At 44.5% G+C, this 25,057-nt stretch overlaps 1 protein-coding gene across 2 annotated transcripts in view; it reads left to right on the plus strand.

Moving 5' to 3' along the window:
• CDK19 (cyclin dependent kinase 19) overlaps positions 1–25,057 on the plus strand; it is a 1,344,771-nt gene that overhangs the window by 526,867 nt on the left and 792,847 nt on the right. For both annotated transcript variants that reach the window (XM_086927380.1, XM_086927381.1), the window contains exon 3: positions 5,332–5,442. In XM_086927380.1, the coding sequence (XP_086783506.1) occupies positions 5,332–5,442 (111 nt within the window). The remainder of the gene's footprint in view (positions 1–5,331; positions 5,443–25,057) is intronic.

The raw sequence follows: 25,057 nt of genomic DNA on the forward strand, positions 1-25,057 counted from the left end.
TCTTCCCCCAAACATTTTGCCAGGTTACCTCCTCTTTTTGCTGAATCTTTTTGTTGGCCCAAGGACTCTGAGCACTTTCCCACTGCTGCAGTGCTAAATGCATGTGCTTCTCCTGTAAACATGATAATATTGGTGTATACACAATTGGTATATTTAATTTATTTGTAAGTACCTTTTTCAGTGGTGTAGCATATACCTAGGGCCTGTAAATTACATGCTACTAGTGGACGTGCAGCACTGAATGTGCCACCACTCAAGTAGCCTTTTTAAGCATGTCTCAGGCCTGCCACTGCAAAGCCTGTGTGTGCAGGTGTACTGCCATGTCGACATGGCCTTAAAAGCCCATTGCCAAGCATTAAACTTCTCTATTATTACCCATAAGTAACCCCTAAGTTAGGCCCTGGGTAGCTCATCGGACTGGGTGCTGTGTAGGTAAAATATAGGAAAGGTTATTAAAATTTTGCATGTCCTTGTAGTGAAAACACCTAAATTCATTTTTCACTACTGTGAGGCTTACTTCTCTCATAGATTAACATTGGGAATTCATGAATACACTCTTTAAAGCTGTAATTCCTAGTTAGAAAGGAAGGTACAGCTGTATATATTTGGAATGGTAATGATACATTGTCTTTACTGGTTAGGTTGGATTTCACATTACTATTTTAGATATTCCACTTTTAGTTAGTGGACATTTCTCTGCTCTTAGAGCTCTGTGTGCCTGTGGCCTGTCTCTAATATACGCCAATATTAGTCCTATAGCATTTTGAGGTTTAGTAAAGTCGTGAGGAGCATTCATTTTATTCTTCCTTTTATTCGCCCCACTTTTGTTTGCTTGGTGCATGAAGATGTAAAATTCAAACACGTTTTTTCACATTTGGTCTAAAACCTTTGTGAATGTAAATAACTGTAAATCATACTTGCGAACTGTGACTACATGCCTGCCTTTATCAATGTTTCGCTACAAAACTATGCGATTGTATTAGTTTAACAGAGTGTATGGCTCTCAGACAATGGGCAATTTGTATTGGGTCACTGGAATGTTGCCTTCAATCAAGGACCCGAAAGGAGGCTCCAGCCCAGAGCTCTAAGCAATACTTAAAGCAGCCGGGCAGGTTCTGACTGGGAATGCTGGGAGGCACTGGGAGTGATATAATGAATGCTGCAAACTCATCTATGGGAAATGGAGTTCAAGTTTATCAACACATTGAAGATAGTGGAGTTTGTTGTGGTGGTGCTGGTGCACTTAGAACAATAACCACCATATCACCTCACAAGTGGCATAGCGGGAACATGAAATCATAGCAAAATTGCCTTCTCTTTCCATCATGAGCTACGGTGCTGGGATAGATTGGCCACATTGGTAAACCACTGCAGTGCTTAATTAGTGCCGGAGGTTGCAGGTAGGGAGCACCAGCACTTATTTTTTATTCATCAGAATTTGGCTCAGAGCAATCGAGAGAGAAAGGCGGAAAGAGAGGAAAGCAGTGATAAAAGGAGAGAGCAGGGATGAAAAGAACTTGTAAGAATGTGATAGAGCGACTGGGAGCGAAGGCTTGTGGAAAAAGTCACAGGAGATGGCAGACTTGGTATTCAATAACTTAGCTATTCGGCAGCGCTGGCTCCTAGAAATACGTTTTGACCTCTGCTTTATTTATTTATCTATTTACTTTACAAATTAAGCAGAGTGGACCAATTCATTTGGCCTCTGTGGCATACTTATGTCAGCCAAATAATCTGGACAGCTCAGTGGCCTGTGTGGTGTCCTAGCCAGTTTAGAAAGTGTCCGTTGGGAAGTTTTGACAGGTCAGAGCAGCTCGTGGCTGCGTGTTACCCAGTGGCACTGGTCCAACACATGTGGCACACCTCTCCTGTCCATAAAAACTGCAAGTGTCAACTCTAGCCTTGGATCTGCTACTTCGATTAGCAGTACATGTTTGAATGCCCTACAGTGCTTCGTGCTGTGGTTCGCCCTTTACTTAATTTGCATTCATTAAAAAAAAAAATATATGTTTATTAACATTTTCAAAGTACTCACATTACATCAAGAGGCAATCGGTGGCGTTCCAGTGGGATGAACACACATGAGGGCTCGACAAACAAAATAGACCGAGTACTTAATTTGCATTCATATCATGTTTATTTGTAAAGCGTACATTCAGTATCTTGACGCCGAATAACAGATGTTCATTGTTACCCAACTCAATGGTACTCATTTTATCGACCGCAGAAGGATGAAGGGCTGTGTGAACCCTCTGTGATTTGAACCTGGGATCATGAGGTAGAGCACAGTCCCCTACAGTGGATCCATTAGTCCACCAACCCACCAGACTGGGCCACACATATTGCTTTTGCCAGGGCAAGTGATGATTCTTGTAACTTACACATGCCATATCTGGGTTCGCACCTGCACTTTCATGCTTGTGTGTAGTACATATAGAGACCTTTTCGCAAAGGTAATTTGGGGAATTGGCAACAAAACATCTAAAATTCGAAAAAGATGGGAATATTGAGGATATATCCATATGCAATTAGTACAGATAGAACCCGTATTTGCTCTTTTATGAATGGAGTTTGACGTTTTCGGGGTCAATTTACGAAGACAAAAAATGGTATGTAAAAGAGTACTCCTGTAGTACTACTTCGCATACTCGGTAATGATTTAGTGAATAGGGCCCTTTCAGTATAAATGTGCCTATGTCTACTAGGTGTGATATTTTGAAACATAACAGTTCTGAATTATACTTTCTGGCTTCGATAGCGTGGCATGCAAGTGTTAATGGAAGTTCTGACTGTAAATATTGTTCAACCTTCTGCTCACATTGAAAATGTTCTTTTTTATGAACATGATAAGAGAGGCGGCTATGAGGCTTTCTCTTCTGCAATTGCTTCATTGAAGTGACTTCACACTTTCTTGTGACTGTTTACTAAACAGTGGATATTCCGTATTTCCCCCCTGCTCTTTGTTGCTCCAGCTTTCATTTCGCTGAACAAGTATGCGTTCTGACAGCTGTTGGAAAAAAAAGGCAGCTGACTCTTTCCAAAGCACCTGCTGTTTGTGTTGCAAAATTCATAATAGAGTCTTCAACCAAGGACTGACAAAGTCAATTGATGTGATGTATTTTGAATCCCTACTACTTCATTATAGGAAAGCCTGCTGCAGTGAAAAGGCAGAACAACAAAACATTGCTTTCTGTATGCAGTGCATGTATGACAAAATGATTTAAATGTGGGATGATACATTGTAATTTTAAGATGTAAAAATGTAAAATAGCCCCTAATTCATTGCAATGCAAACACTCTATTGGAAGTGCAATGATGCACCGGTTAATAGCATGACGTGAGAGGGAAATCCTTCTCTAGATGGCACCATAACCTACTTTATATATATACTAGCAGCCCGCCCCACCGTTGCCTGGGGCAGAAGGGGGCTGGGGGCAGCATTTCAGGCTTGCCCGTCCCTCTGCCCGCCCTCCGCCCGTCCCTCGGCCCGTCCCTCCGCCCGTCCCTCCGCACGTCCCTCCGCCCGTCCCACGGCCCGTCCCACCGCCCGTCCCTCGGCCCGTCCCTCCAGGTTCACTTACCTTACTCGCCGCTCCTCTTCGCGCTGCTGATTTTACCGCTCCACTGCTCCTCCGCTTCTCGCTGGTCACATCCCTCGGCCCGTCCCTCCAGGTTCACATACCTTACTCGCCGCTCTCGCTAGTCATTACCACTTGTCCGCCGCTCCTCCCCGCCTGTCCGCAGCTCCTCCCCGCGATCATGTCCTCCGCTCTTCCTATTGCTCCTGAACGCCGCTCCTCCCCGTGCTCTCGATGTCATGACGCAGACGCCACGGCCGGCGCTTCTTTCAGGGGACTTCTTTGTTTTTAAAGTTAATTTTTTTAATTTACGTTTTATTTTTATTTTATGTAGCCTATGTCCATCTACACACCCTGACAATTTCAAGGATGTATCTGGTGTGTGGATTGGCGCTGTGGTTCCCGAGTTTACCTTGCCAAAAGGGTTGTGTTCTCTCTTTATAATAGTAGTATAGATTTTAAAGAATGTGTATTTGTAAAGCACCCGGTCACCCAGAAGGGTATCTTGCCGCTGAAGAACAGATGTTTATTACCCAACTCAATTGTACTCATTTTATCCACCTCAAAAGGATGAATGGACCAGCTGGGATTTGAACCTGTGACCATGAGGTCAAACACAGGCCCCCACAGCAGACGCATTAGCCCATCAAGTCACAAGACCCGGCTGAATCTTGCAAGCATCTAAAAATACCATGAGGAAATTATTGATCACCTGTTTCTGTAGCTTTGTCATTAATATATTAGTGAAAACATTAATTTTGCTGAGCACAGTTACAATTCTCCTGTGTTCCAGATTGGAAGGTGAAGTTCTCTTTGGTGATGGTCTTGCTTCCGTCACTCAAATCTCAATGTGGTTGTGAAAGCGTTTTGCATGATCTATGAACTCTAGAAGTAACAATCTGTGTGGCTGAGGTTCAGTGCAAAGAGTGTTGGTGTGTTAGACAACAACACGTTTTACCATAACCCCCCTTTCTAACAATAGGCATATCATAGTGTATCAGGAATAATCTAGTCCATGCATCATGATGGTATCTAAGGGGCCTGCGAACTGTGCATGGACTAACATGTTGCTATTGTGCCCTGCATTGTCATGATTATTAAATGCTGAAATATATTTGTATGCATTCTAGGGAGATTTGAGGATTAATAGCAACACCATTTCCATGAAGTAGATTTTAGGTGGCGGTCAGGATCAGGGCGATGGAACATCAATCACGAGTCCTTCTCTGTTTCTGTACCCCCTCTTGTCTTATCCACATCGAATGAGCAAGAGTGATTTATAGTTCCTTTAAAAAAACTCTCTCTGTCCAACCCCTTCTCTTTCGCCCTCTCGTTACCTCTATCTTTCTCTCTCCTCTTTTGTCTCTCACCGTCCAGGATGACATCAAGCTCTCCTCTGACTCCCTATTAAATTCACTCTTGTACGGTTCACCCGCCCTAGCCCCCCCCCCCCCCCCCCCCGCCCCCGAAAGCAGTGCTTGTTTGTGTGTCTGTTGTGTGTGCCTTTTAATGTTGTATTCTGGTACTGGGGGACAGGATCTTACTTGCACAGTGGTTTGTGGGGGGAAACTGTGCATTGATTCTGAGGGCTCTCAGAGGCAGGTCTAGGAAAGTAGGTTTGTGGAATGCAGTGGACTGTAAACATTGTATGATAAAGTCTACAGAACTTGCCTCTTGCATTGCCCACATTTGACAAACGATTATTTTATTGATCAAGTAATTTTAAAGTAATGAGCTGTTCTTTTGCTTTCAGCTGTTACGAGAACTGAAGCACACCAATGTAATCGCGTTACAGAAGGTCTTTCTTTCACACAGTGACAGGAAAGTGTGGCTGCTGTTTGATTATGCGGAACACGATTTGTGGGTGAGTTCAATATGTATAGTGTTTTAATGTGTAGGAAAACTGCAGAACTGCTCAGCCAAAGAATGCTTTATTCACAGTTTTCATAATATTATTAACCTGATAATACATTTGTTATCAATTAACTGAAAAAAGTTATCGTGCTTGTGTGGGCCATCATTTTATATTTCAACCATGTTTTATGTGGCAGGGTCAGTCTTTTAGTAAAGTGATGCTCAAATTATTATCCTCTCCCTGTAGACAAATTGGCCTAGTTTTGGATCCTTCCACATTGTGGTCAAGTGTAAGGATAAAAGAGTGCACTCCTTACACAGTTATTTGTGGCTCACTCCCTGTCAAGCAGCCGCCGTTGTTCAGAGTGAGCAGCTCAAACCTTGGCCAGCGTATGGTTCCTCGTGCACATTTCTGGGCCTTGTGTGGAACTCTGCGTACTTGTAATATCTTTGTCAGAGGGGAAAATGCAAAGTGACAGTTGATTGGCCGGTCACAGCCAACAAGTGGAAACCAGTTTAACATTCCAAAGTCATCTATCCTAATGCTGAACTGCTCCAGCTATTTCGTATTAATGACATTTATTTACAACTGCAAAATAGTTTTTGGTTGTTAAATTTGGGGCGTATCCGAATTCATTTTAATAAACCTCTTGGCTAGGTTTCTCTCGGCTTCTACCATAGGATGTGCTTTGGGGTCAATAAATTGACTTGCACCAAAGTAGCATCTTTATATTGATTCTCCAAATTGTTATTGTATTTAGACAGAGGGTTCAATGCAGGGTTGTCAGTTTGGCACAACAGCATTTCACGGCTAAGCTCTTTAAAAGGTCGTACTGGTACACTTATATGCACAACCTTGCCTTTCATAACAGTTTGATGAAGTAGAGCGAGGAAAGTAGGATGTCAGAACAAGTTTGCGAGCAACATTACACCCAGGGGTTACGAGGCCTCGGTTCTATTGTATTGTAATTGCATTTATATGGTGCTTACAAGTGTTGAAGCACTTTACGCAAAGCAGCATACTGCTCTAAAAATCCAAAGATAGTGGTTTAATCCAGTGGCTTTTGTTGGTTATTGGGAATAGTCTTGTGCTCTCAAGGAAACCCTTCCATGCATTTATTTTGATTTCTTTGTGTACTGTATTAAATAACCCTTACCTTGGGGAAATCTCTTGGGATATTCACTACTTCCCAATGGCTGTCACAAGCCTGTAGGGGAAGGAATAGGTTAAGGGAAAAACAAACTTACTGAAACAGCTAAAAGAGAGAATGTAAAGAGGAAAGAATAGAGTAAAGGAAACAAAGAAAGGGCTATTAAAGGTCCTTTCTCCAAACAAAGCCAACGATGCAGCAATGCCGCATACCAAGAGAGGACAGGACGTAGGAAAAGAAGATGGGTTGTTGCCCACCCTATGGAGGATTAGAAAGTTTCCAGACAAGGGGCAAGAGGCATTGTTCCTTGAATGTGTCAACAACTGAGTCAGGGGCGTAACACAGGCCCACGCAGCCCACGTGGTGCGAGGGGGGCCCAAAGCTCCAGGGGGCCCCCTCGGCACTGCACTCTGTACGGAGAGCTCTTGAGCCCGGAGGGGGCCCCTCTACATACCTTGCAGGGAGGCCCCCTCAATTTTTGTTACGCCAGTGAACTGAGTGGAAGATGATGATGCGGCTGACCTCCGCCAAGAGGAGCCAGCATTCTGCCAGGGTTCAGAGGAGTACAGTGGCTGTTCAGGTGCGTGGATCAGAGAAGCACCAGGGAGAGGATGGTTGGAGAGAATCACTGAAAAGGGTTCCTACTGCCCGAAAAACTAAGTATTAAAGGTAGATGTGACTGAGAATAAATATAAAGGAAAATAAACCTCTGACCAGGTAACTTGGATTAGCATGCTGTTTTTTTAATCAGCGACAACTTTTTTTTTTTTTAAGACAAAAGAACAAATTTTAATTATGGCTAAACGACTAGCCGAGAGTACTGTTCACAGCTGAATCAGGAGAATAATTTCCCAAATATAGCTTCGCCAGGAAGGTAAGCAGAACTGATGAAGATCTCAACAGTAGTTAAGAACAAGCATTTGCAATGCAATAGGTCTCGCACTTACGCAAGTTTAAGCTATTAGTATAGTAAATAACAATGCTTTTTATTTAAGTGTTAAAAACGAAAACAACAATAAAAGACATTGTCATTTGCAATGTCAATAGCTGAAACTCGCTTAAATGCGAGACCTATTGCATTGCTAAAGCATGTTTAAATACTTCCTTATGCACATTAGCTGCAGACTTCATGTGGTGTGTAAAATATTCTTGCATAGCAATACGATTTGTTTTGGGGAAGCTCCTAAGCGCTGCTTTATAGAGAGTCGTACATTATTAGTCATACAATTTTCTCCAATTGCCCTCGAGTTTTTTGCACAAACTTTTCTCCGTTCTTAGGAGTGAGGAAAACCAAGGTGAGGATGGCCTCAACCTTTTTGCCACATACTTTCTAAAGGGAGCAAGGCAATCTACAGTCCTGCCAAGTATCATGCATCAGGTGTTAGACTGACGCATTTCAGTGTGGTGCTCCGCATCACCGCACTGAAATGCAAAGTCACGCATAAGCATAGCGCCTCCTTGACTGTCAAATCCTAGCGCTGGCTGCAAATCATGCTGCAATAATTCTGACTGAAATTAACCCTGGAGTGGAGACTGATGCATGCTGCTCCAGCAGGCTTGGGGGCTGACTGAGCTGCTTTGCAGGTGTAACTGGTACAATGTAACAAAATGATTCGCGCGGCATTTATAATTGATTACATCATGATGACTGATGTCCAGAAGAGAGAACGGAGGCGCCGCAAGCGGGTGGCTGCAGTTCATGAGATAAAGTTGTGGGAGGCTGCAGCCAGTGACAATGGCAGCGCTGCTCGCACCACGGTAAATTTGAATAAATAAAATGAGATTCGTGCACGGACCCAACCCATCGACCTTGACGGCGGCAGAAGCCCAGAGTACACCACTGTACACAGCTTCAGGTGAGCCTGAGAGTCTTAATCGTGCCCAGGCGGCCGGTGTTTCGAAGTAAGTAAAGCGAGTCAGTGGCTGCAGTGAGCTATCTCTCACCCTGCTACTTCTATAAAAATGTCCTGTACAATCGCTTAACGCACTGTCATCATCAGCTGCCTCTGCCTTGTTGTATTGCAGCTGAAATTCTTCTGCAGTCAGTCTCAGTCTGACTTTTCCTTTTCAGCAAAGAGCTGCGTGAGGGCAACATACCTGCCAGTCGTAGGAGCACTAATCTCGTTCTGGGCCGGTCAGGGCATGATGAGACAGTGGTGGCTGTCCAAATTACTTTCATAGTGCTACAGCGGCGTCACAAAGCCAGCAGAGCTTGGCAGCTCTCTGACAGCCTGCTTGCATGATCTGTGCCACTAGCAGCGTAGCTAGTGCTGCGCCGTCGACCGGGGTGGACCCCTCGAGAGTCGAGTAGTTTTTGAAATTATTCAGCACCCTGGATGGCTGCAACCTATGTGGGTCAGCTGGGGAATTCTCAGACACAACAGTTTTATGTCTGTTTATTTGTGTACTGTCAAGTTAAACAAGCTGAAAGAGACGCCGTGATTGTGCGAGCGTGCACATTGGCTGTCCAGACGCAAGCTGGAAGACACGCCGAGCGCATGCCCATGGGCTGTCCGGGCCCAAACTGATACAGACGCCGTGAGCATGCACATCGGCTGACCGGGCGCACATGTTTTGTATCCCTTCGCGCACCAAACTGACAACAATCGTGTTGCCAAGGCGTTATCAGCGCATGCGCTGCATTTGCTAGACGAGACCTAAAAAGGAAGAAAAGGGAAGTCCAGAAATCTAGAGTCTATTTTATGTCCCCTTCGGAAGATAACAAAATGCTTACCTTTGTGTACTCCAAGGGATGCTGGAGTGGAGGTCACAGCCATGGGAGAAACCAGTTGATACTGGCAAAACAACAAAGACGAGAGAGGGAGACTTTAACCCCTTAAGCGCTGCCGTCAGCCAACGGTCGTCGCGAGCACTACCTTGCCAATGCTGCGCACGACAGTTGGCCGACGGGCCAGCGCTCGTTATTTGAACGTTCAGCACTGGGTGCTGAACGTTCAACGCAGCTAAGAGGTTAATTATTAAGATGGATAACAACAAATGCTTAACATGGACCTTGCTTGAGTGTAGAAATATTTTTGGACTCATGCTAACTAGGCCTTAGTTAGGCCTGTGTGCCATCTTGTTCAAACTGGCGGCCTCTACGTGTCACGTTCACTGTTTATTATGTCTGCTGCACGTAGTCAGGCAAAGTGATGTTTGGTTATTTCCTATTGACACTTCCTATATAAAATCTCAAATTTGGGGGTGAGCCAGATGGCTTTCCCATGATACTAGGGATGCTGACTGATTTCTTACTGATGGTGCTAAACATTTAAGACTTAGAATGTTTTTGATTTTGCCTATTATTTTGTATTGCCATTTACTGAGAGCCCTTTATCCATCTGCACATTCCGATCTCTGTATGTACCCTTTGAATTGTTGTAATAAATCATTGTAAATCTTTCATTCTGCCCTAGAACTCACTTATCGTAGCTGACTGTATTTTGATATGACGATTTGTACACATTGCCTCATGAAATTAAGTGTTTAACACTGACCCTGATCCACCCACCCATGAGCGTGTTATTTAAGTTGTTTTGGAGGTTGTGAGAATTTAGGGGTATCTCACGCCCACATAATTTTGGTAACAAAACAAGTGATGGACAGAATGTGGATCAATGTCACACATTCACCCCAGTCCAAGGATCTGGGCCCAAATCCATCGTTTTTTTGCACTCCACACCACCCTGGGTTAGACAATGGCGATATGCAAATCAGCTCTGACCCTGTGCCCCATGGGAACAGTCCAGTCCGAACTACAAAAGCCATGTCCTTCCCAGAACGGAATCAAGCATCCGAGGACCGGACCGGTTTCGAGGTAACACCTCTCATCAGCCCGGCTAGCTTGACTCCAGTGGTGTGGAGTGCCTGGGATCCACGTCTGATCATCCCCAGCGCACTTATGGCGGTAATTGCAAACAAAACAAGTGATGGACAGAATGTGGATCAATGTCACACATTCACCCCAGTCCAAGGATCTGGGCCCAAATCCATCGTTTTTTTGCACTCCACACCACCCTGGGTTAGACAATGGCGATATGCAAATCAGCTCTGACCGGTCCGGTCCTCGGATGCTTGATTCCGTTCTGGGAAGGACATGGCTTTTGTAGTTCGGACTGGACTGTTCCCATGGGGCACAGGGTCAAAGCTGATTTGCATATCGCCATTGTCTAACCCAGGGTGGTGTGGAGTGCAAAAAAACGATGGATTTGGGCCCAGATCTTTGGACTGGGATGAATGTGTGACATTGATCCACATTCGGTCCATCACTTGTTTTGTTTGCAAATTCCGCCCTAAGTGCGCTGGGGATGCTCAGACGTGGGTCCCAGGCACTCCACACCACTGGAGTCAAGCTAGCCGGGCTGATGAGAGGTGTTACCTCGAAACCGGTCCGGTCCTCGGATGCTTGATTCCGTTCTGGGAAGGACATGGCTTTTGTAGTTCGGACTGGACTGTTCCCATGGGGCACAGGGTCAGAGCTGATTTGCATATCGCCATTGTCTAACCCAGGGTGGTGTGGAGTGCAAAAAAACGATGGATTTGGGCCCAGATCTTTGGACTGGGATGAATGTGTGACATTGATCCACATTCGGTCCATCACTTGTTTTGTTTGCAAATTCCGTCCTAAGTGCGCTGGGGATGCTCAGACGTGGGTCCCAGGCACTCCACACCACTGGAGTCAAGCTAGCCGGGCTGATGAGAGGTGTTACCACGAAACCGGTCCGGTCCTCGGATGCTTGATTCCGTTCTGGGAAGGACATGGCTTTTGTAGTTCGGACTGGACTGTTCCCATGGGGCACAGGGTCAGAGCTGATTTGCATATCGCCATTGTCTAACCCAGGGTGGTGTGGAGTGCAAAAAAACGATGGATTTGGGCCCAGATCTTTGGACTGGGATGAATGTGTGACATTGATCCACATTCGGTCCATCACTTGTTTTGTTTGCAAATTCCGCCCTAAGTGCGCTGGGGATGCTCAGACGTGGGTCCCAGGCACTCCACACCACTGGAGTCAAGCTAGCCGGGCTGATGAGAGGTGTTACCTCGAAACCGGTCCGGTCCTCGGATGCTTGATTCCGTTCTGGGAAGGACATGGCTTTTGTAGTTCGGACTGGACTGTTCCCATGGGGCACAGGGTCCGAGCTGATTTGCATATCGCCATTGTCTAACCCAGGGTGGTGTGGAGTGCAAAAAAACGATGGATTTGGGCCCAGATCTTTGGACTGGGATGAATGTGTGACATTGATCCACATTCGGTCCATCACTTGTTTTGTTTGTAAATTCCGCCCTAAGTGCGCTGGGGATGCTCAGACGTGGGTCCCAGGCACTCCACACCACTGGAGTCAAGCTAGCCGGGCTGATGAGAGGTGTTACCTCAAAACCGGTCCGGTCCTCGGATGCTTGATTCCGTTCTGGGAAGGACATGGCTTTTGTAGTTCGGACTGGACTGTTCCCATGGGGCACAGGGTCAGAGCTGATTTGCATATCGCCATTGTCTCACCCAGGGTGGTGTGGAGTGCAAAAAAACGATGGATTTGGGCCCAGATCTCTGGACTGGGATGAATGTGTGACATTGATCCACATTCGGTCCATCACTTGTTTTGTTTGCACATAATTTTGGTAGCAGAAGATGGTTAGAGAGATAAGGGAGTGTTTAAAGATTCTCTTTTGCCCAGCCCCTAGTCTGTTTGCTGTCTGCATTCCCAAGTCCACTTTGGACCTACTTTGAATTATTTGCTAAGCTCCTGAAGCTGCTGTTGCTGTTCTTGAGCAAAGGATTGCGAGTATTAGTAGGGTGGATTGAATTTTTAAGATTGAGAATATTCAGAGTTTGTGCTATTGATGAATTGTGTTTTTTATAGTTAAAAGTGTGGTTTCTATTTAGTTTTACACTGTTAGGCTGCAGGTGAGGTTTTCTGTTACGTGCTATTGATTCTTGGATCAGTCAGTGGTTTCATTACTGTGACTTTGATGTATTTATCATATTTGTGATCTGCATAAGAGTTTTGATAAGGTAATCTGATTCATCCTAATCCAAGATCTCAAGATATTGTCGAATTGTTGTACTTATCTACAAATTGGTTGTGTGATTTGCAAAGTGTCATATTCACACGGATAGGGATCTTTTCTAATAACCGAGTTTTCTTCCAGGGTTTTGTATGTTTAAATTGGGTTGGTGTTCTTTGCTCTTTAGTGCACTCAAGTAAATACAATAATTAGAGATAAAGTGCCGCTGGAACAGAGTCTGTTTTTGTGGGAATCATATTTGACAAGTGCCACAAAAGTACTTGTCTTGTTTCTATTTAGTGCAAGATCATTTTAATCTAACATGCAGATTTTCTCCTGTCTAGGTTGAGCAGACAAGGTTTATTTGTCTCTTGTTTTGTATTGCTTTCCAATTCAATGAAAAGCAGCGCTCCAATTGGGTAACTGATGCTAAGAGTCGCGCAAGGGTTGGCGAGACATCACTACAGCGTTGCCCTGTCATTGGTTGGTTTCCACAGTTGTCGCACTGGAAGGGTTGACCTTTGGCATAGCCACTCTGGGACTCGAGTTCATTGGGTGTGATTACATGGCGGATAATGTAAAAGGAGTGAGAGTTTTTCTTTGTCTTGTTTCTCTCCATCTCTCTCAATTGCTTTCTTTTTATCAGTTGTTTCATTAACTGTTGCAAAAAAAATTCAAATGAGGAGGTAAACTTTTTAAATAATCCTTTGAATTCTAGACCTCCTCCGAACACACACACATGAATGGTTTCCACGGTTGTACCTGACTGGGGTGCATTGGGTAAACAGAATACGAGCGACCATGGACTGATGGCACTTGCAGTGAAAATTATGAATACAAAAGCAAGTGCAAGTACTCTGCCCGAGAGTGCATTGGCAGTTTCACCTAGCACTAGTAGAGATACTACAGTACCTACTACTGTGCATAATGCAGCTTCTGCCTCTCCTGAACCTACTGAACTTCCCAAAGAGAGAGAGATTATTATTGGACTCTTACAGATTGAATGCGGAAACATTTTGCAGGCAACAATTGATTTAGATAGAATAATGTCTTACAATGTGAATGAAATTATATACTTGATTAGAGAAGCAGTAAAGTGTGTGAATGTAGCACATAATAAGCTTGAGGAATTAGCTCATGAATATAAGGTAGATATAAGCAAAACGAAGAATTTGCAGAGAAGCTATAAAAGGATTTGAGTGAAAAAGAAAGGAGAGGCGTTTGGCGAATTTGCAAGCTTATATTAAGGATGTAGTTGAGAAAACTAAGGATTGGAGCTATTTCAAGAAATACAGAGAAAAGTGGAAGAAGAAAGTTACTACTAAAACAAAAAGTTCAGACACAGGAAAGATAGCAAAGGTGGTTGGTCATTAGTGAATCGGAACGAGAGACATTAAAATAATTATGTGCATGTACCTTGGAATAGGAGTGATCTTTATGCCTTTTCAGCATATTTTTCAAAATGAAGAAAGGAACCTTACAAGTGGTACATGGAGGATCACAGATTGCTGACCATTTTGAAAATGCTTCAGATTGATATGGAGATTGTTGTCCCTAATGGTTTATGGATAAATTTCAAGGCTGAAGATCCGCTAGATTCTACCCATACTGCTCCAGCTAAGGTGCTTGCTAAAGAATTCAGAATAGTAATAGACACTTTGAAAAAGAAAGAGCCAGAGAAGGAAGGGCACTGGACAAAGATAATGAGAGTGCCACAAGAGCCAAAAGAGTCAGTGCATGCTCATTATGAAAGGCCAATGCTGATTTGTCGCAATACATTGGAGTTGAAGAGCCAGAGAAAGAAGAGGTTATTGAATTCATATCAGAGATCGCTTTAGGTTTGTATCGAGAGCTTAGATCTTATATTCAACAGAATCTGATGTGCAAACCAAGAGTATTGATGAAATCTGGGCGTACTACAAATATTTTAGTGACTGTGTGGAAACTGGCAGAGATCGCTGTTAGCATGAGCTGAAGCCATTTTGTTAGTGGCAGCCATATTTTAGTTAGCCATGTGCTAGCCACATGCTTCTCCCATCCTCACTGTTGCCAGCCCTTGTATTTCGCTGTAGTCATCAACTATAATTGACTCTTTCAGCACCGAGCCAGAGCCTTGCGCATGCTCAGAAAGACTTGTAGCTGTTGGAATGCACCTGTTACAAACTTAACTGTCAGGCTATTTTACCTGATGTTAGCAGTTGTGTAGCTCCTCACACTTTGTTGACTAAGCAATTTTGATGTACCCTTATATGTAGATGACTATTTGTGTGTACACTTGTACTGCCTCTTTTTGAGTTTCTATGCTTACTCTGCAACTATCACAGTATATAAGCACCATGGTTTCTTTACTCTATGTGCTGCCTCATACATTGCCTGAGGGTTGTGTATTGAGGTAGTTTCACTCATGAGATTTTAATAAACTATTTGTGTAATATTACAGCTACCGTGCCAATTTCTATTTTGTCAGTCTAAAGGACCAGTGCGAAAAGAAGGGTGAACCCCTGCACCGGTGGGCTCGGTAAGGCCCACTCCAAAACTGCTTTGACGCGAAACAGAAAAAGATTAAGGAGAAATTGATGATTGCGCAGGCATAGCTTCAAAGAAACAACAGAAACCAAACTATGGGTTCTGATTCTGATTTTGTGCAGCCTGCGAATTCTGAAATGAATAGGATGCATGGAGTGGAAGGCACAGGAGTGGGAAATGAAATAGAGCAGACTCAAGGGTGTGGCAGAAGAAATGTGAATGTGAGCCATCCTGGAGTGAATGCAAATACTAATTTGTTAAAGAAGAGCACCGCTTCTCATTTTTGTGTCAAAATTGAATATTGGAAGCACAAGTGCAAACAGAATCTAGATTGAATCTAGAATACGTTTTTGCTCCACTGTTAGACCTATCAGCCTTAGGGTGGTCTACCTGAGAGTTGAGCACTGGTTAATTTAGGGTTTGCTTGTAACAGCACCCTGAGAAGATATGTGGTTGCTGCTTGAAAATGGTGTCAACCCCCTCAAACAGTTAACCAATTTCTTACACCCAGATACACAAAAACACAAATCAGATGGCGTGTGTTGCCCCATCCCAACAGACTTCCATGCAGAATATGGAAATGCAAGGGCAGTTCTATACAAACATGTCTATAGCACCAGTGATGCAGCAGAAGATGAGAAACAATATGCAATACAAAATACAATCCAGAGTACAGACAGAATCCATTGTTTCTAAATAATTATTTTCTTAATTTTCATCAGAGACAAATATTGATGCCTTGGGTGGAGGAGGCTTGCATGGTTAGTGTAGTCCTAGAGGTAGATGAGAGTGGTCCATATGTAGATAGTGAGGTGAATGGCCACCCAGTATGATTCTTGATAGAATATGGTACTACTCTCTCTACAAATTGTTCTGTGGCGGTCCCAAACCTATCCTTTCAGGAAGAGAGGTCCAAGTTACAGTCATTAGCAATGAACAAAATAATAATCCGGTTAGAGCAGATGTCCTGGTTAAGATAGGTTCAATTGAGAACAGCTATCAGTTCATTTTATGTGATTTGAGTCCTGTTAACTTGCTTGGCAGAGACCTGCTTTGTAAAATGAACTGTGATATTTACTGCATACTAGATGGTGTTGCAATTGAAACCTACGTTGAAAATACAGTTTTAAAAATAAAATCACAAGGCTCAACAGTTCAGCTGTTTCCAGTTTAAAGAAAGGATGAACTCCCGCAGGATTTAGGACATACAGTCAAAGAAGAGGTATGCGATTTTACAGGAAAATAAATAGGATTGATAAGAAGTGCAGAGCCATTTAAAATGCAAGTAAAATCAACTGTTTCCCCAAAATTAGGCAATATAAACTTTCAAAAGAATAAAGCCCATCATAGAAAAAATATTTAGCTGGGATTTTTTTGGGAGGTGCTTGGTAGTCCCTGTAACTCTCCTCTGATGGGCATTGAAAACAAGTGGTAAGTGGAGGAAAATGCAGAATATTTGAGGAATCAACCAAACAGTGATCACATGCTGTCAGGTGGTACCAAATCTATTTTTCCACATTCTTGCAGATGCAGAATGGTATACAGTCATTGACTGCTGCCAAGCGTTATTTTCCATTCTTCTGCATGATTGTAGTAAATGTCTTTTTGCATTTTGTTTCCAAAATAAAAGTCTTAGTTTGGAGTTAAATCCCACAGAGGTCTACTGAAAGTCCTTCATTTTTAGGGAGGTTTAGTTGGTGTCGAATCCCTCAGGGGTATACTGAAAGTCCCTAGATTTTTAGACAGATCCTAAAGAAAGATTTTTAAAGTTTGCAGCTAACCTGCATCTCAGTCTTGGTTCAATACATTGATGATCTGTTAGTGGCATCAAGGACCAGAGAAGATTATGCATTAGATACAGTTGCACTCTTCAATCATCTTGCTGACAATTGTTACAAGGTCTCTCCCACAAAAATGCAGCATTGTAAAAGAGAAGTGATATATTCTGGTCATCACATTGAGAAGGAGGCAAGGAAAGTCTCAAAAGAACGTGTTTCTGCAGTCCCGAAGATTAACCCTCCAAACACTCAGAGGGAAATGAGGATGTTCTTGGGAATAGTTTGCCGCTGTTGTCAGTGGATTCCAAACAGTTCCTTGACTGCAAAGCCTTTAATAAGGCTGACACACAATGTTATCAAGGATACAATTCCATTTAATGATAATTGAATGAAGGCCTTCTGAGAATTAAGAGGACATTTATGTAGGTCACCTGCCCTCAGTATGCTTGGTTGAGAAAATAATGTTTTCCTTTTGTGTCATGAGAAGAGTGGGTGCTCACTTTTATTTCTTACTCAAAAACGTGAAAAGGAGTGATGAGGCTGGTTGCTTATTTTTCTACTGTGTTTGTTCCAGTAGCTGTAGCTCTACCTTGTTGTCTGAAGGCGATTGCAGGTGTTTGCCTTGTAACTGAACAAAGTGAAGGGAGTGTCATGGGACATACACTCATTGTATTTGTCACACATTCCATTGAGATTTTGTTGACACGCACCTGAACTCCTCACTTAACAGTCGCCCCATAAGCTATGAGCAGACAATATTAGCGGCTGAAAACATTTTTATCAAGAGGTGACATTTTCTGAACCCTGCAATGCTGTTGCCTATTTTACACAGCGATGAAAATGTTGATGATGATGAGGATACAGACCATGATTGTATTGCTGTGACAGAATTGTGTACCAAGGCAAACTATTAAAGATGTTCCAATTTAAATTTCTGACCTGGTTAGTAAATGGTTCTTGTTTATGAGACCAACATGGAGCATTAATAGCTTCTTATGCAGTCTGTTCCATTTCTGAAATCATTGAAACATCATACCCACCGAATGTATTTTCAGGGCAAATGCAGAGTTAATTGCTGTAGCAAGGGTGTGCTGCCTTGCAAACAAATTGAACATGACAAGTTACTCATGCAGCTAGTATGGATTTAAAGTGGTCTACAATTTTAGGCAACTATGGCCTCAAATGAGTTTTATGACACCCTCTTGTACTCCCATCTGGATAGGTTCCTATATTCTTGATCTCTTGGAAGCAATACAACAACCTAGAGAAATTGCAGTGATGAAATGCATAGGCCATAAAGCTGAAGATGACATAGTCATGATGGGTAACAACTGTGCTGACAAAGTACTGTGCCTTGAAAATGCAACTATGAAATGGAATGAGCAGATTACAGTGCAGGGATCTGAACAAGGTATGTGCCTCAATGAGTCTTAAGTGGGCTGATGATTTTTCTCTTCTTCTCATGAGCATTAAAAGCACTCCATAAAAAAGACTGATCCCTCTCCCCAAGAGGTGTTAATGAGAAGAGCCATGAGGAAAGATAGAGAATGCTGCATCTCTATATTGAATACAAATAAGCTTATAGGGGCATATGTGGATAATATAACTATCATTTCCTGTAAAGTCCAAACTTTTTGAGATCTTGGTTTGTGGGAATCAGTATGTTCCTGTGTGAATGAGATTGGAAAGGATTTCACTAAAATTGCTGAGTGGTTTGATAGTTTAGGAGGAGACATATTTAGGACTATATATGAACACCTGTCATTATTGTATTGATTTAAATGTTACATTGCATTTACATAGTCCTTACTACCCTGATGAGACATTAAAACACCTTACAGTGTGTAGGAAAGTTGGTTTCATTTGCAGTAACCCCCCACACGTTTTGCCTAACACTTAATGCACTTTGACATGATGTGCTAGTTAAGTTTCCAGGGCCTGTGTTCTTTCCCAAATCTGTACCTTTGTACCCACAATTGGCACATCGCTGGCCACAGATTAGCCCCTTGTAAAAGATACCATGGGTACCAAGGGCACTGTGACCAGGAAAGGCCTCTAAGGGCTGCAGCACTTATGATGCCACCCTTAGAGGCCCAAATCGATTTACAAAAGGGGGTGGTGATGAACAGAGTGTCTGAATTGAGCAGACCACTCTTACCCAGTCCAAAGATCAGGGCTTGATCCATCACTGTTATTTATCTCACTGCCCCATCCCAGCTCAGAACCTGGCTATATGCAAATCAGTCTGTCCCTGGCCCAGTGCATCATGGGAACAGGGCAGACTAAACTACCAAGCCAATTCTTTACCAGAAAGGAGACAAGCTACCGGGGACCGGTTTCTGGCATTTCAGCCTCTTCGGCCCGGCTTGCTTGAATCCTGATGGAGCAGTGAGAAAGGGACTCATGTCTGAGTATACCCTGCCACACCTATAGTGGCCAAAATCGATTTACAAAAGGGGGTGGTGATGAACAGAGTGTCTGAATTGAGCAGACCACTCTTACCCAGTCCAAAGATCAGGGCTTGATCCATCACCGTTATTTATCTCACTGCCCCATCCCAGCTCAGAACCTGGCTATATGCAAATCAGTCTGTCCCTGGCCCAGTGCATCATGGGAACAGGGCAGACTAAACTACCAAGCCAATTCTTTACCAGAAAGGAGACAAGCTACCGGGGACCGGTTTCTGGCATTTCAGCCTCTTCGGCCCGGCTTGCTTGAATCCTGATGGAGCAGTGAGAAAGGGACTCATGTCTGAGTATACCCTGCCACACCTATAGTGGCCAAAATCGATTTACAAAAGGGGGTGGTGATGAACAGAGTGTCTGAATTGAGCAGACCACTCTTACCCAGTCCAAAGATCAGGGCTTGATCCATCACCGTTATTTATCTCACTGCCCCATCCCAGCTCAGAACCTGGCTATATGCAAATCAGTCTGTCCCTGGCCCAGTGCATCATGGGAACAGGGCAGACTAAACTACCAAGCCAATTCTTTACCAGAAAGGAGACAAGCTACCGGGGACCGGTTTCTGGCATTTCAGCCTCTTCGGCCCGGCTTGCTTGAATCCTGATGGAGCAGTGAGAAAGGGACTCATGTCTGAGTATACCCTGCCACACCTATAGTGGCCAAAATCGATTTACAAAAGGGGGTGGTGATGAACAGGGTGTCTGAATTGAGCAGACCACTCTTACCCAGTCCAAAGATCAGGGCTTGATCCATCACCGTTATTTATCTCACTGCCCCATCCCAGCTCAGAACCTGGCTATATGCAAATCAGTCTGTCCCTGGCCCAGTGCATCATGGGAACAGGGCAGACTAAACTACCAAGCCAATTCTTTACCAGAAAGGAGACAAGCTACCGGGGACCGGTTTCTGGCATTTCAGCCTCTTCGGCCCGGCTTGCTTGAATCCTGATGGAGCAGTGAGAAAGGGACTCATGTCTGAGTATACCCTGCCACACCTTTAGTGGCCAAAATCGATTTACAAAAGGGGGTGGTGATGAACAGAGTGTCTGAATTGAGCAGACCACTCTTACCCAGTCCAAAGATCAGGGCTTGATCCATCACCGTTATTTATCTCACTGCCCCATCCCAGCTCAGAACCTGGCTATATGCAAATCAGTCTGTCCCTGGCCCAGTGCATCATGGGAACAGGGCAGACTAAACTACCAAGCTAATTCTTTACCAGAAAGGAGACAAGCTACCGGGGACCGGTTTCTGGCATTTCAGCCTCTTCGGCCCGGCTTGCTTGAATCCTGATGGAGCAGTGAGAAAGGGACTCATGTCTGAGTATACCCTGCCACACCTATAGTGGCCAAAATCGATTTACAAAAGGGGGTGGTGATGAACAGAGTGTCTGAATTGAGCAGACCACTCTTACCCAGTCCAAAGATCAGGGCTTGATCCATCACCGTTATTTATCTCACTGCCCCATCCCAGCTCAGAACCTGGCTATATGCAAATCAGTCTGTCCCTGGCCCAGTGCATCATGGGAACAGGGCAGACTAAACTACCAAGCCAATTCTTTACCAGAAAGGAGACAAGCTACCGGGGACCCTTAGAGGCCCTGCACCGTCAAACCCACACACTGCCATTGCAGGCTGCGTGTTTTGGTGCAGAGAAAAGTGAAGAGTCAACATGGCACACATCCCTGTGTGCCATGCCTGCAAACCACTGCCTGGGGCCTAGGTTAGTCACCCGTCTAGCAGGGTGCACTAGCCCCCAGGTGAGGGTACAGTTGCACGAGCACTGTACTCTTACAGTGCCTACATCCATTCTTAGCCATTGTATGTGCAGTAAAGCAATAAAGAGTATATAGTCTGGGGTTTGGTCATTACGAACTTAGAGATACCCCCTGAAAAACGACTAGCCCTGGTATGGTTCCTGAATGGCTGCCCACCATTTGCCACCACCATACAGGTTTCTGAACCACTCGATAGAGGGCCTCTTCTCTCTCTGTCCAGAAACAAAGCCCATCCTGAGCAGGTGTCATGTCTCCTCCCCCAGAATGGCTGGGTCCACAAAGGGGAAGCTTCAAAGGCCTGCCACCTTTGTACGCAGTTCTGACCCCCACTTTGGGTGGGAGAATTAGTGGGAAAACCTAGTTAGGAGAAGGGGTGTGCCCACTCTTGCCATCACCACCCCTCACCACCCCTCAGGTGGGGGAGGGGAGGTGAAGCTCACATCTAAGTCCCCTCCATCTTGAAGATGAGGAGACCCAGCCAATCAGAGAGAGGCTCATGCCCCCCTCCCACTGGGGCCACCCGCTGTGAATACCAAATTCTTTATAGACTGTAAGATATATTTTCCCCTTCACATCCCATTTAATGTGCATGATCCATTAACTGGTTGCGGACCATAGGCCTGAAAGCGTACGCTGTCTCTGAAGATTTATTATGACCTCTTAGCTCGTTAATTACCGCTGTATAACCGACCAAACTGGCGTTCTTGAATATCTGACAATGGTCGGATTTGAACCCTTGCATGAGAGGGATCCGGCAACACATGCACATGACCTTGCCTCTGAGCTATAGCGCCTGTCTCTGAGCTATAGCGCCTGTGGAGTTGCAGGGGAAAAATGGTTCCCCTTAGGATCCCACACGTCATGGGTGTTTACAAAAAAAACTATACATTGCTCTGATGAATCTAACTCGGAGCGATGTAGATTTTAAGAAGGAGGGCTGCCCAAGAAATATTAAGCAGCTCATATAGCGCTAACTCATATCGGAAGTATTGGAGCCCATTACTTTAGGCATGGGGCGTTTGCGTGATTTTCCCCAGAGTCACAGGTTGTTGGGCCGATGCCCCGAAGAACCTGAGGAGGCGCGGCCCGGGCTCCAGGGGAAAGGATTAGCATGGCGGCCCCCGCTGTGAGCTGAAAGGTGTTGGAGGTTACATTACACCCGATCACTATTCTTTGGGCATGGGGGCGAAGTAATTACTCAGACTTGTTTCTCTTTGGTGGCAGCACTGGCTGCTACTCCACACACACACTCTCCCACATCTGACAACCCACACAAAGCAAGAAAGTGCCACCTTCACACCACAGCGGGTGTCCCGAAGACGCTTGCCATGTAGTTTTTGCCCGATGCCATGCATCTTATAACAACTCCTTACTCTGCAGCAGTTCACTACTTTTGATGTAACTTTTATTTTTACAGTGCTATATTGCGCAAGACCTGAAGCGCTTTACATGAGCACTAGTTACTTAATTTTGGTAGGCATGGGAGCCTATAAATATTATCCAATGCACAGCCGCTCACCTAAAATCTGCAATTGAAATGGTTTGTGCCCCCCCTCCATATTGTGGCAGAAACGCTACAGCTAGCGAGCCCCTTTGCATCATGGGGATTGTATTTCACAGTTAAAGTTCCAGTATAATGTGTCGTTGCTTGTGGACCACAAATCACTCAATTGTCTGAGAAAGCAGCTTAGAGTCTAGGGAGGAGGAATAGAAACCGAACCTGTCACATGACCCACACTTCCATTTTTCCATTGGATCTCCAGACTGTCGTTGCTGCTCTATTTAATTTGCTGCGGAGCTCGTTGTCCGGTACTGGGATCTAACTGAAGACTCCCGGGGAAGCATCATGTCTGTGCATGTTTGTTCAAAAGAAAGCCTCTGCAAAAGGTGAATTTTAAAGTGAAGACGGTGTGCATAAATAAAGGAAACCACCCGGCCATGCTGTGTGATAAAACGTGGATAGCGGCACTGTACGTTAAACCAACCGTGGGTGCAAGCAGCACTGCACTGCAGAGCTACAGTAGGACCGAGCACCATAAAATAACTGATTGTACTGTGATTCTGAGCAAATTGCTTAATCTCCCTGTGCCTATTAAATAATGAATGTGTCCTTAACTGGTGACCTTTGGGTCCGGTTCGCACTATATAAAACTACAAAACAGATGGGAGAAGGGAAGAGAGCAGGGGCGTAGCTAGAGCTTGTGGCGCCCGGGGCTACCCCTCAGATTGGCGCCCCTAGGGGGGGGGGGGGTCGGAGTGGAAGGGTGCTGGGGAAAAAGGACGGTGAGCACTTGAAAGATGTCCGAGTCTCCGAGTATCGACATGTAGTATTGCTGCTAACAGTTACCTTGATCATACAAGTTAAATTTATTTATTTATAAAGTTTTATATAGCGTGAACTTGATCCCGAAGGTTAAAAAAAAAAAAAAGACAGACTACCACCAACCATCACCACTCTGCTACCCACCAACAACACACTAACGCCCCATTGGACCGCCTTAAAATATCTCTGCATCACTTTACCACTATACCATCTCAATACTCTCCCACACCACCACGCTGGCAACCCCACCTCAGCCCTAGACAATCCCCAATCAACACACAACAACCTCAGCACTACCACGTTAGCACCTTCCAGCACCACAACACTATTCACTACCACCCAATGCAAATCACAAGTAAGCCAAGCACTACATTTCTCCAACAATATAATCCAACCACATTACAGCATCGCAAAATAAATGCCCTGCTAACCCCGACTGCAGTAAAACTGGTATAACAATACCACCTTCCTCTATTCCACCACAGCACTATCACCAATACCATAGCAATACCACCTGAGAGACCCACATTACCATCTGTCACTACCAAACTACGATTCCCCATCACACCACTACATAATCCCATATCACAAGCAGTAGCACCCCCTCACATTACAACCACTTCTCCTCTGACAACCACACTATCCCTGTTACACTGCCACCTGACTCCCAGCTCAGAGTACCACACACCTACCCCACCACTCCACTAACTTCCAGGAAAGTCCACCACTGAGCCCCAGCATAACACTGCCACCCGGTGAAGTAACGGTCCAACACTGCACAACTGAGGAAGGATGAAAACAGGTCAAATTACAAACCATCCCAGGGTATCAATACTGGCAGCACATGTACATACACAAGTAGAAAAGTATCACATACTTCACAGTGTTCGTATATAGGGGTTGTTGCAAAATTATTTCTGTATCACCCCTCTCTAAAACTAAAGTAACTAACAGGCCATTGAGTATTCAAGCTCTTGTGATAGTTAATCTAAATCTACTATAACCATGAGAGTGTGTGATGCTTCTGTGTGTGTTACCATAAGACAGGACACACAGAAAAGCTGTGCAGCAGGTTACAGGAAGCAGATGTATCTACCACTCAAGCACTTCGAGCCCTTATGTTAGCAAACGCTGACGCTCTCTAACTGGTCATAACCAGTGTATTCTGTTTGTGCTTTCCGTGACGATGAAACCTAGCATTTGACATTGATTGGTTTGAAGCTGCATTTATATAGCGCTTACTACTCCTGACGAGGTACTAACTTGCTCTTTCATTGTGCGCCCTGCCCTTATTTATGCCAAGGTCCCCTCTGGTGACTCACGCTGGAACGTTTGAATGGCAATCCCCAGCCTTATAAAGGTTGGTGTGGTGGAGCAGCAGGCACTGGGAGACTCTGTGCGCTCTGAGGTGCTATCCGCGCGCTCTTCTCTCTGCCAGCGCGCCAGACTCACTCTCCACAGCGCACCCGGGCCCCCACGCACACGCTAAGTGCTTAGACTTCAAAAGGTGGTTTTCCTGTTCAGATGGATTGGATTAAAAGCTCAAACATCCCCTATTGTGTTACCTATGTATCAATCGAGCACTATTAAATCTTTTTCATA

Source organism: Lissotriton vulgaris, chromosome 6, assembly GCF_964263255.1.
Source record: "Lissotriton vulgaris chromosome 6, aLisVul1.2, whole genome shotgun sequence".
In the NCBI taxonomy this organism is placed as follows: Eukaryota; Metazoa; Chordata; class Amphibia; order Caudata; family Salamandridae; genus Lissotriton; species Lissotriton vulgaris.